This window comes from Aulonocara stuartgranti (assembly GCF_965226115.1).
Source record: "Aulonocara stuartgranti genome assembly, chromosome: 1".
Lineage (NCBI taxonomy): Eukaryota > Metazoa > Chordata > Actinopteri > Cichliformes > Cichlidae > Aulonocara > Aulonocara stuartgranti.
In genome coordinates this window covers 19,403,820-19,415,380 of record NC_138939.1, presented here as the reverse complement: position 1 = coordinate 19,415,380, position 11,561 = coordinate 19,403,820, and the positions used below count along the sequence as shown (strand labels likewise).

The following is an 11,561-nucleotide window of genomic DNA, read 5'->3' as shown; positions in this document are numbered from 1 at the left end:
CTCACCCAGGAAATCCCATTACACCAAAGTATGATGGATATCGGTACTGGGGAAGCTCATATGTGGTCTGACATATAATTTGTTATAATTTGTAAAAAATTGTGTGACGATGCTCACCCTGTCTTTCACATTTTTAGAATTCTGTCCCTTAACACACCCTGACTTGAATACCTGAAGTCTAAAATCACACATCGTGGTATATGTGCTCTCTTTGTATCTCAGATCATACAGAGTTTAGACTGTGAATGTCTATCCTAAAGTCTTACACCACAGGTATACTTCCATCCTTTTGAATCTTACAACAAACAGAGCATCTCTGATTTTTAATCGGAGCTATATTTTCAGAAGCAACAAAAAGAGCCAAAATCAACATCAGTTTTTTTTTTCAAACAGGTCAGTTATCTTGCTTTTAAAAGTAGCAAGTATACATCAAGCATACATGAAGTATACATCAAGCTACGGTTTGCTTTTTGCGTTTTGTTTTTTTTCCCTGAGCTGTAATGGCATTTTCTGAAGCAACCGCAGTGAATGAAGAGACAACCTCGGATTTTGCACTTTTGTACAGATAACCTGAGGATTTCAGCACTGATCAATAAGACCAAATATACAATAGTCTGCTTATGTGAAAAGGTGAACAAAAGAGGGATGTCTGTCTCTATCAAGCAAATAAAATACCTTCTATCAGTAGAAGGGAGACAAAAACAGCGATCCTCCGTAAATAAATGTCACTTGTGCCCCCTGCAATGTGGCACCGTCTTGTATTACTTACCTCAAAAATTAAAACAAAAGGTTAATCAGGCATGGCCCGTACTCTTCTCAACAGTCTCCCATTCTGTTTGTTTATGCTACATCACTCTTCAGTGGCATATTGATTGTCCAAGCTAAGAGAATACCTTTCCTAAAATCAATGAAAGACATCCCAGCATGTAGTCTTTGGATTTCTTTGTCTTTATTTGATCACATTTATCTTCCTAATAAAGCTAGATAAATAAATAATAAAAAGAAGAAAAAGAGCAAGACATTTATATTTTTAACATCTAACTAACACTGGTCTTATCTATTTGTGCTCGTCACAGTGAGCCAAGTTTGTCTCTGAACTTTCCCCTCGATATGCTTTGCAGATACAGATAAGAAAAAAAGCAAACGGACAACGACCCAATTTGAGTCAATGACAGGTTACTTGAGAGGACCGTCATGGTGCAAGCTTTTCAGCACACCACAAGAATGTTACAAGTGACATTTTAAAGAAGATTAATACCTGTAGAGTGGCTCAAGAGCACAAAGACAAAAGCTTTCAAACAATAGTGGGAACGAAAAGAATTGGAGCCACACACGGGAAACTTGTGAGGGATGAGAACTAAGCCGAATGCATGACCTGGAAGTTAAAATTGACACTGCTGGAGCTTTGCATATCTCAGAAACCCTTCACAGAGTCCAGAGACCATGAAGCTTACTGGGACTATCCTTAAACTGGAGTGCACTCATGGCAGCACAGAGACTAAACTGTTAAACAACATGATGCTGGTTCCTCTACGAGCAAATAAAACAGGTATGATGAGCTTTCACCTAAATTGCTCTTGATTACAAGTAACGATCTTCAGAGTGTTGTCCACTGTCACACCAAAAGATACTGAAACTGCATAACTGAATATTAAAAAGAGATCTGCTTTGAAAATGCATCACTTTGGGGATCTAGTTTTTGTTTTTGTTTTTTATTAATTAGTCCAGCTAACCTTATTTTAATACTTGAAATTACGTCCAAGTGTGAAATGCCACAGTTTCACAGGGTCCAAGGTCCAAGTCCATAGTCCATATCGGGCATTGTTGCATAAAAATGTTTATGTATAAGGCATAAATTATCAAAATAGTTGCAGATTACTTTTTCCATAGGTCTACATCAGTTTACATTCTGATCTATTGTCATTCTAATTAGGACTCTGTTGAGCTGAATCAGCCCCTTTCCTTGCCAATTTAAATGAAGAAGCTTCACTACTAGGCTGCTCTTTAAATCCAGATAACTGCGAGGCAAATGTATTCTAATCTCTTAATTCAATCTAGCTGATCTTTGGCCACAGAAAGCATTTCCTTGTTAAATTGAAAATCCCTAGCTGCTTCATCTGCCTAAACTAAGTGTGCAATTTACAGACATTATAGCTGGGGGCATGTAAAATATGTGCATTAGTGCAGGAATATTACACCAAGATGGCATATTTGATGGTCAGTGCTTTTAAAGCGAGACAGTCCTGCAACAAGAGGGGTAAGATGCAGTTTAGAGCAACACGGTGGGAGGCTGAGTGCCCAGTGTAAAATTAGCCAGAGGAGAGTAGTGGACTTTGGTTCTTAACTGGCTTCTAAACTGCTTTAATTAAATGGGGAATTACCTTTTACTCATGGGTACAGTGTTCCTTAGGGGTCCATGCCATTCATATACAGCTGATATCATTACCTATAACCCTGCTTTTATTATCCTCACACTGTTCCAGCTATGAAGCAGTGCGAAGATGATTCTGAGGGGTTCAAAATCAGCACCTTTCTGCAAATTCATCTCTGTGTACAAAGGTATTATTTTCACGGAGGTGAAATATGATTCATTACGTGTTTCTGTTAATGGGTTAGATGGAAGTGTAACATAATTAGAAAGCAGAGTACAGTTACAACTTAAATAGATGGTAATCAGAAGCTACAATCCTAAAATGAATCAAGGATGAGCTGATCGGAGTTGGTCAAAATATTCTACGTGACCTCATAAAATACTTTTTGGCAGAATTCAAGACTTGGTTAGCTAATTGTGACAAAAATATCACATACATGTCTAATATGAAAAGATAATGAAATGGTGATATTTGTAACATAAGATGATAGCCAGAAACGCACAACCACACTAATGCTTGTTTTCCAGACTGCTTCTTGTTTATTACACACTTACTCACCTTACACCAGCCAGTTGGATGGTGACTGTTTTATCACATGTAGCCTGCCCTCAGTCACAATTTGAGTTAAAACGCAAATGGAAACAGAAGCTCAGAGACAGGAAAAGCCTCTCCAACTTATAACACTGCTTCTCAAAAAATGCCTTAAAGGTACATTCTGCAATCCTGACTCTTGCACAATTTATCTCCAAGAGGTCAAAGGTAAGGTCTGGACAGACATGGAGGTGAAATGCAACATAACAGTGTGGTAGTCACAAGGTGGTTTTCAGTGTAGTTTTCACTCTAATGTAATGGGGGGGAAGAAAGGTCAAGGCAAAATTGTGTTTTCTTTCTTTCCAAGTAAAACATCTCTATCGGTAACTCACTTGATCTGTGTTTAGTTTAGGTAACATCATTTTTTGAATGTAGCTTTCATTCACAGATTTACATGCAACAATAATGTAATGCAGTAATAAGTGGTTTAACATGCTTTAAGCTGGAACATTTAGATTCAGGTGAAAACATTTTAGTTGTAACCCACCACTGAAAACAAGATCATAAAAGATCCTCTGTATCACATCACAAGTTTGTTCCTATCAAAGTGGAGGTTCTTTGGAGTATGGCCATCTTTCTGTTTGTGTTGTTTAGAAGCAGCTCAGAGATATTTACTTATTCGTTTGTGACCAGCTAAAAAGGTTCATAGAGAATCCCACTTTCTTACAGTGGACGGCTAGTCAAACCTTTCCTCGCAGGCATATTATCTGAATATTTTCTGCTGTCCCATAGGTTCAGTAGTGTCAGCATCCTCCTCATCCCTGTCAGGGGCCGATGGCGCAAAGACGCAATGCTTCATATGTGCAGACAGAGCCACAGGTAAACATTACGGTGCACCCAGTTGCGATGGCTGCAAGGGCTTCTTCAGGAGGAGCATTCGCAACAACCACACTTACAGCTGTAGGTGAGTACTATCATAGGGCCAGCTGATTGCTGTACAAAGCATAACAATTTTTCTATACCTAAAACAAATCACCAAAATATTAAAATGAAGTCTTTGGTTCAATGGTTTAACATACTTTGAGCTATAACATTTATATTCAGAAAGTACATAACTAGCAAATTTAAAAAAAAATGAATAATGGAGCCTTACTTGACCTCTGCTGCTCACTTTAAACCTGCAGATTAACCATTCAGTGCAACGTTAGCGGCGTAAATTCTCTGAAACAGTTCAAGACTGAACTGTTTGTGCTTGAGATGAAGTTCTTATGCAATACGACGCATTCGTTTCAGGTTCGATAGGCAATGCATTGTGGACAAAGACAAGAGGAACCAGTGCCGCTATTGCAGACTACGAAAGTGTTTCAAGGCCGGAATGAGAAAGGAAGGTTAGAGTTAAGATTTTCTTTTTTGTGTAATAAAACTTTCTTTTAGTCTTTAATTTGAAAAAAAAAATGCACTTAGCTATAACAACCTACCTAAAAAGGTTCAGCTGTACCTTATTGAGAATATCCAGGACCTCACATTTTGCTCTGTACTTTTACATTTAAACCTGTCTACTTCAGTGAAAAATAAAACAATCAATATCACTTCATCAAAAAAAGCGGAAAAAAAAATCTTTCTTGAGAAACAGTGAACGTGTCAGTGTCAATTTCCAGGTGTGTTTACGTGGACCGTGTCTATCGTTGGCTTTATCTTTTATCGACTCCTACTGAGAAGCAAGGAGAAAGCGATGCAATCAAAGGAGCCTCGTTTCACATGAATAATTAACACAGCTGAGCACGGCCAAATATTTGCTCTCCATTTTTCTGGACAGCAGTTGCTCACAACCCTTTGAAGTCACGGCCAGCGGTGTGCTTTTAAACGTGTATTTCATTAATTTGCCTGATTTGCATAACATGTTCTAATAACACTTTCAAGTACAGCTGTTGTGGGAACGGATGAGTAAAAATATTGAACAAGTCTCCAGTATCGTGTTATTTTGTACTCGACCTCCAAGTAAGCCGTGTAACTGTTTACTCCAAAACTAAACTTAATTTATGTTCCACAGAAGGCTCATTTGTGACATTGTCATGCAGCACCATGTCAGTGAAGTACAGAGGGACCCTGCTGGTGCTGCTGCTGCTCCTTTTCCTCCTTTAGTTTGATTAATGTGCTCCAGATTGGTTGCTGAGAGGACACCTCTGATGACTGATTACTCTGACACTTGGTTGTGTTGTCTGACTTTGTAGAGCCATTTTAGAATTAGTCTGAGGCCATCCAGATTGCCGTGTTTCTAATGACACTTGCGGATGGGTCAACAACATGTGATGACATCTTCCCTTCAAAATATAATCTTAATCAGCGAGCGCCCAAGCCTCCACATCAACTGTTACTGTCAGTAGCAAATGTAAGAAGCTGTCAAAAACAAAATGTCACATTAAAGCACATCAAACCGAAGAAAGTCTACACGGCTGGATTAAAATATTAACGTCACCAGGTTTACATTTAGATGTACTACATACTTCTTATTGGTTCCCCATACTTCCTCTTCTGCAACTTTATACTTACCAGTGATAAACCTTGAGTAGGATGTTGCCAGCATTATATGAAACATAATTGTGCACCCATTCATATCACATTTCATCATCCTCTCAGTTATTTCATATTAAGGAATGTAACATTTACTCACTCGATACTCCTTTAAATCCTGGAATAGAGACACTTAAATATGCAAACAGAAGGAAACTTAAAGAGGCTCCCGGAGAATTTTATTTTTATCCAATTTGTGCCACATTTCCCGAGTATGCAGCATTTGGCGTGGCTAATATAGCCATAAACAGCAGCTTCAGTGTCACGGGGGATAGAGGGACTCTGTTGAGATGAAGAGTAGGGCATTTCTTTCGGGATGTATTTGCTGAGGAGGCGAGTAAAAAAAACAGTCAAGTGCAGGACTAATGTGCGGAGATGCCAAGAAGCTTGCCTGATGGTTCTTTCCTCTCTTTAATGTCCAGCTGTTCAGAATGAGAGAGACTGCATCAACAGTCAGAGAGCCAAGGAGCAGACAGTGGGCACTTTGTCCATCAGTGTGCTGCTGCAGGCAGAGACCACTGTTCAGCAGGTAACACACTACTGGTCTTAGATGTTATGTTCTTTGGCAGAAATTAATCCTTTTTTAATGTGTATACCACTTTTTTTAAATCATTTTAGAAATGATTTAAATAAAGCTAAGAGATGAAAAATTCTAAGGTTACATGATTTTAATGAATTCATTTTGGTTCGCAGTAAGCCAAAAAGTTAACTGAATTTAACAGAAAAGGAAAATAGTTTTGATCCTTAAGTATTAAAGATTAATCTGAAGTCAAATAAATGCAAGACCGCAAAAAGATGTTAGAGCACACAGCTACTGAACAAAGTGATTCTTCTTAACTGCCCTGCACTTATGAGCCGTCTTTTAACCTTACAGCAGTTACAGAAAGCATTTATTTGAAGGACCGTTTGGGTGCATCTCATGATTAGAGGGCAGCCACTAACACTTGAGCCACAGGCGGCCCACTCATGTGCATTTGCATGATATTTGAGCCGATGTGCTGTTTTTAAAACAGCAGTTATCTAAATTCATTTTTTTAAAGTCTGTTATAATTGTTACACTTTAAATGGAGACTAATATCCAAATTGGATGAAGTGTGCAAAAAAGGGTGTAGTCGATAACACTTCTTATACCTGTAATTTGTTAAGTGCTATGTAACAAACTGTGTTGACACAATGGCTAATATGAAGAAGTAATGTGATGTTACAAAGCATAAGAGTTGGTGTGCTTTAGCATTTGTTATCAGGCAGTCTTCAAGCAAGTTTTAAGTAGCACAATGTCACGTCAGACAGTGTCTCTTAGAGTGATTTCTCTTGTTGTACATGTAAGAAAATAGGACTTGGCATTGTCTGCTTTTACATAGTATAATAAGAAACTCAGTAGGACACCATGTAAGACTGCAAGTGTTTGTTATCAGGGTTTACTGCAGCATAGAGAGACGGTTGGTACACTAATTACAGCAATGCAGGAATTCTGAAATGGATTGTTATGTGGTCCAACTGATCCATTTAAAAAAAAAGAATGTTTGTGGTTTATCTCCTTAATCGCGCACATACACTAAGGTTTACATCCATGGTACCTGTTTACTGTGAATTCAGATTATACTTTGTTTCTTTCAGTTCCCAGCACTTCTCTCTCCTAGGAGCCATGACATCACCACCAAGAAGACAGCAGGTGTGGGAGAGGTGTTCGAGTCCATGAAGCAGCAACTCCTCCTGCTGGTGGAATGGGCTAAACACATCCCAGAGTTTTGTAGCCTTCCAATAGATGACAGGGTACAAAGAGGAATGAACCTTTTATACTAAACAGCTAAGATATATCTGTCCATGCCAAGTTTGACTCTTTATATTATGTGAAACCCGTGTATGTGTGCTTGCAGGTAACCCTTCTACGAACCCACTCTGCAGAACATCTTATCTTAGGGGTAGCAAGACGCTCACTGCCTTACAATAATGTCATTCTTCTTGGTAGGACAGATGTGTTCTCTGTAGTATTTTGTGCATTGTAGCCTGAACTTCACACTTAAACTTCTTGGACGTGAATGACTATCTTTTTCTTAATTGACTAGGTAATGACTTTGTGATTCCACCGAGAGGTGCAGAAGTAGAGATATCCAGAGTGGCATTCAGAATTCAAGAGGAGCTGGTCAAACCTCTCAGAGAGCTGGTCATCACAGACAAAGAGTTTGCTTGCCTCCGGACGATTGTCTTCTTTGCCCCAGGTTAGTTCAGTCAGCATGTGAGAAGGTGAATGAGGTTGATTTCTGTTTGCCCTTTTCTATTGCACTGAAAAAAGGCTGATTTTTTTATGTTCTCTCTTGGTTTATTGTTCTTGCCAATTTCAGCTATAGTTTAGTCTGAGCGGTCTGAGTTCAGTACGTTTCAGAGAGATTTTCTAATATCAGGATGTGGTGGCATTCTTGGCAGTCAGGCAGAGAGGCTGCCTGCTTAACTTCATTCCCCATTTACCTGTTGTGGTAGGGATAGACCGGAGGTCCAAACGGTCTGAACTGGCAAACATATTCATCTCTGTCCAAGACAGAGATGAATATAATCAGTCATATTCTAGGTTTGATTTCAATTATCCACATATAGTTCATTCAGCCCTATTTTTTCATTTGCACTTGAAACACTCCCATCACGCCTTTCCCCTAATTATACAAAATTAGCCTTGTATAAGTAATCACACCTGTCAAATAGATAACATTCAACTGGAGAAAAAGTTTGTGAATTTGCTATATTTCTGGATAATTATTACCGTAAAACATCAACAGACTCTCACACAAGTCCAACTAGCTTCAACTTCTATTGGGTTTCAGCACTTGAACACCATCCTGACGTTTGTTGTCTTTCTGCACCACCTACTGTGCGTGTAGATTCAGTCCACAGATAGATATCTTCTGTAAAATAGTGATTGCAGGCCTAATCAACAATGTCTGTTTTTTCATGCTTCAAACAGAATAGTTCTTATTTAGACTAAAAAATCACATTTCACATAATCTATCTACAAAACATTGTTCTAACAGGATTCTGGTTTGTCTTCATGATGATCAGTTGGTCAGTTCTTATTCAGTGCATTTCATTCTGTGAGGATTGTTGATATTATTTTTATCATTGTCTTATTGTTTCTTTTCTTCTTTCATTTACATTTTAAACTTATGGTTACCCATGCTTAGATTAAATTTGACCAAAGTGCATTTATTTAAGTGGTTCCCTTATACAATATTATATTTACATAAGACTTTCTTACCTTATGTAATGCAGACTGTTCGGGACTGAAGAGTCCTCGGGTGGTTCGACATCTCCGTTTCCAGGCCCATCTTCTCTTAGAAGAAGCAACATGTGAGCAGCGAGGAAGGTTTGGGGAACTCCTGCTGATCCTGCCTCCCCTGCAGAGTGTGGCCTGGCAGATGGTTGAGACTCTTCACTTAGCACAGCTGCTTGGCGAGGCCAAAATGGACAGCCTGCTGCAGGAAATGTTACTAGGGGAGGGAACTGAAACGGGACAAGGAGTCTGTACAGGTACAACAATCTGCTGCTGTGTTTAGTTAAAGGAAATGTACAAGAAGTCTAAAGTGAGCTTCAACTGACATCAAACTTGAAGCTGAGTCATTTCCAATACGCAGCAGTATATATTTACACTAACTTTGCAATTTTGTATTTTCAGTGTTTATTTTCTGTCACTCTTACTGTGTGCTTCAGTTTGTCCTGTGCCTGCAGGAAATGACCCTACTCAAGACCAGCAGAATGACCTGAATGCTTCACCTGCAACCTTCCCATCTGTGATCTGTCATGCTTCAATGGGTGAGTATTGACTGATCAAACCATCACTGCTAATGTAACAGCTTATTTGAGAAACTTTGATTTGGAAGCTATAGCTTTTTAGTAACGACGTAGCAGATCTTCCTACTTTTAGCGGTTTTACGACATCAGAAAAAGAAGCGTATTTAAATCAGCATTTAATGGGTAACACCTGAAGCTGAAACGGAAAATAACTGATATGCACTGAATCCTCGTGTGCCATTAAATTTTTGTATCTCACACAGCTCCTACAAGTGGCTTCCTTGCTGCCCACATAGACTGGCACTGAGGTGTACAGACATGGAAAGTCTGCCAGCGTGCCCACAACATACCGAAGGCACCTGTCCACACCAAGAAACCCCTTGAAAAACAACTTAACTGAAGAAACCGGGAAATTTTACAAGTTCGAACCAGCAAACATACTAATACTCACACTCAGCTGCATACATACATAAGCTACACACATGCAATTATGAATGACTACTGAGAAAATAATGTTATTGTTATCTGAGAAACAACAAAAAATATAAAGTTTATATTTTATACAGGAACTCATGAAAAATTGGAATAATGACATGCAACACTTTGTAATGATGAGTGCAAAAGAAAGCTAAGGCACACACTACAGTAAGTATGGTTAACTAATTGCTAACAAATTATAGCATAATACGTAGAAAGCTGAAATGCAAAATCCATCATCTGTCAGCAGAGGGCACAAAAAGCCAGTGCTTGAACATATTAGTTGGAGCTGTGGGGCTATTGTTTTATCCCAAATGAAAGCCTTGACTAATGGTGTCAACAATTTGCAGCGGAAATAATTAAAGGAGTGTAATCCCCACTGTCAAATCACTGCAAGGAGCGCAAACGTAACAGAATATTGCCTAAAGGAAAAAAAAAGAATATTTTAAATAAAAACAGTTATCACCATCAACCAGATACCTGTTGTACCTGTTCCTGAAAGAATTCACTTAGATGAGCAGTGAAGGTTGTTATTAGAAAGGTTTGATGTGATGAGTAATGAGGGCTCAACAGCACTGAAGCTTAGAGGCTCAGCAGTAAAACTCAGTGGCAAAATTATGGTCTGCAACCCGTTTCTTCTTTCTTGCTACCCTCATTGTTTTGTTACCTTCATCCCCACAAAGAAATCCATCCTCTCCTCTACCATGGAGGCATGGACAGCAATACTCACAGCAGTATGTATAATCTAAACATAGTATTGACTGTTAGGTCCATTGTCCTGAATATCTACCACATGTGCTTTCCTATAAAACTAAATACTTAGATGTTGTCTTTTAAGACAACATCAGGTCGGTGACATATTAGCCTATTCTTAACTAAGAATCATCAGTTTTGGAAGAAGTATATAAAACAATATGTAACTTTAATGTGGTTTGGTGTAATTCGAGAAAAAGAATTGCTTCTTCAGCAAAGACCCTGGAAATTTTCTGGAAGTTTCTATTTCCTTTACAGCAAATGCAGAACAGTGTTTGGCACAGAAAGTATGCCCCAACCACATGTTTGACGCAGAAGAAAAAGAATAAATACACTAAAAGAACTGTAAATTTACGATTTAAAAAAAAGTCCTTTTTCTAACTTTTCTAACTTAAATAAATACATTTTCCTGCTTGTTTATTTTAATGGTAGAGCACAGAAAATTAAAGGAAAGTTAAAGAAAGGGTTTTTTTGTGAAAAAAAAACAAAAACGTTCTGTCTAAAGAAAGACCTTTTTTGATGGCTGAATCAATAGATAGTGTAGTTGACTCTTTCTCTATTGCCCTGAAAAAAACAACAAACAAAATGATTGTCCAGCAACTTTCCACAAACTTTTCCTGAAGTTAAAAAAAAGAATAAATGTAAACAACATGAAGTGATTACAAAATCTGAGGTTTCAAATTTATCTGTGTTGACCTACATTCACCAATCAGCACGTGTGGGAGAATTGAGAAACAGTTTTATCATGTATGGGAGGATATTTGGAAACAAAAAGACGAGTGGAAAAATCTTCAAATGGGCATTTTTTCTGAAAAGCTTTCTGTGCAGCAACACAACTCTTAAGTCAGACTCAGGTACTTTTAATAATATACGGTGCCAGCAGGACTGCTTCACTGAATATAGGCTAAATAAACTTGAGTTTCCCAAACAGACTCTGTCACAGCGTTCATCTTTGAAGGGTTCAGGTTAGGGACTGTAATTACGCAATCATATCTATTTGAACTGACAAATAATTAGAACCTGATTGTTCATTTTTCACATACTCGCCCAGCACTGACTCTCACAGCCAATCAAACA

The 11,561-nt window shown here is 38.4% G+C and overlaps 1 protein-coding gene across 1 annotated transcript; it reads left to right on the top strand.

Moving 5' to 3' along the window:
* Positions 1-1,443: 1,443 nt before the first annotated feature.
* Positions 1,444-9,859, top strand: hnf4b (hepatic nuclear factor 4, beta; the record flags this gene model as incomplete). Its single annotated transcript, XM_082539528.1, has 10 exons — positions 1,444-1,549; positions 3,696-3,867; positions 4,197-4,291; positions 5,897-6,003; positions 7,092-7,247; positions 7,352-7,439; positions 7,541-7,693; positions 8,736-8,993; positions 9,192-9,275; positions 9,518-9,859. The coding sequence occupies 10 exons, from the start codon at positions 1,444-1,446 to the stop codon at positions 9,559-9,561; spliced, it is 1,263 nt and encodes a 420-aa protein (XP_082395654.1). The 3' UTR covers positions 9,562-9,859.
* Between the last annotated feature and the right edge of the window lie 1,702 nt (positions 9,860-11,561).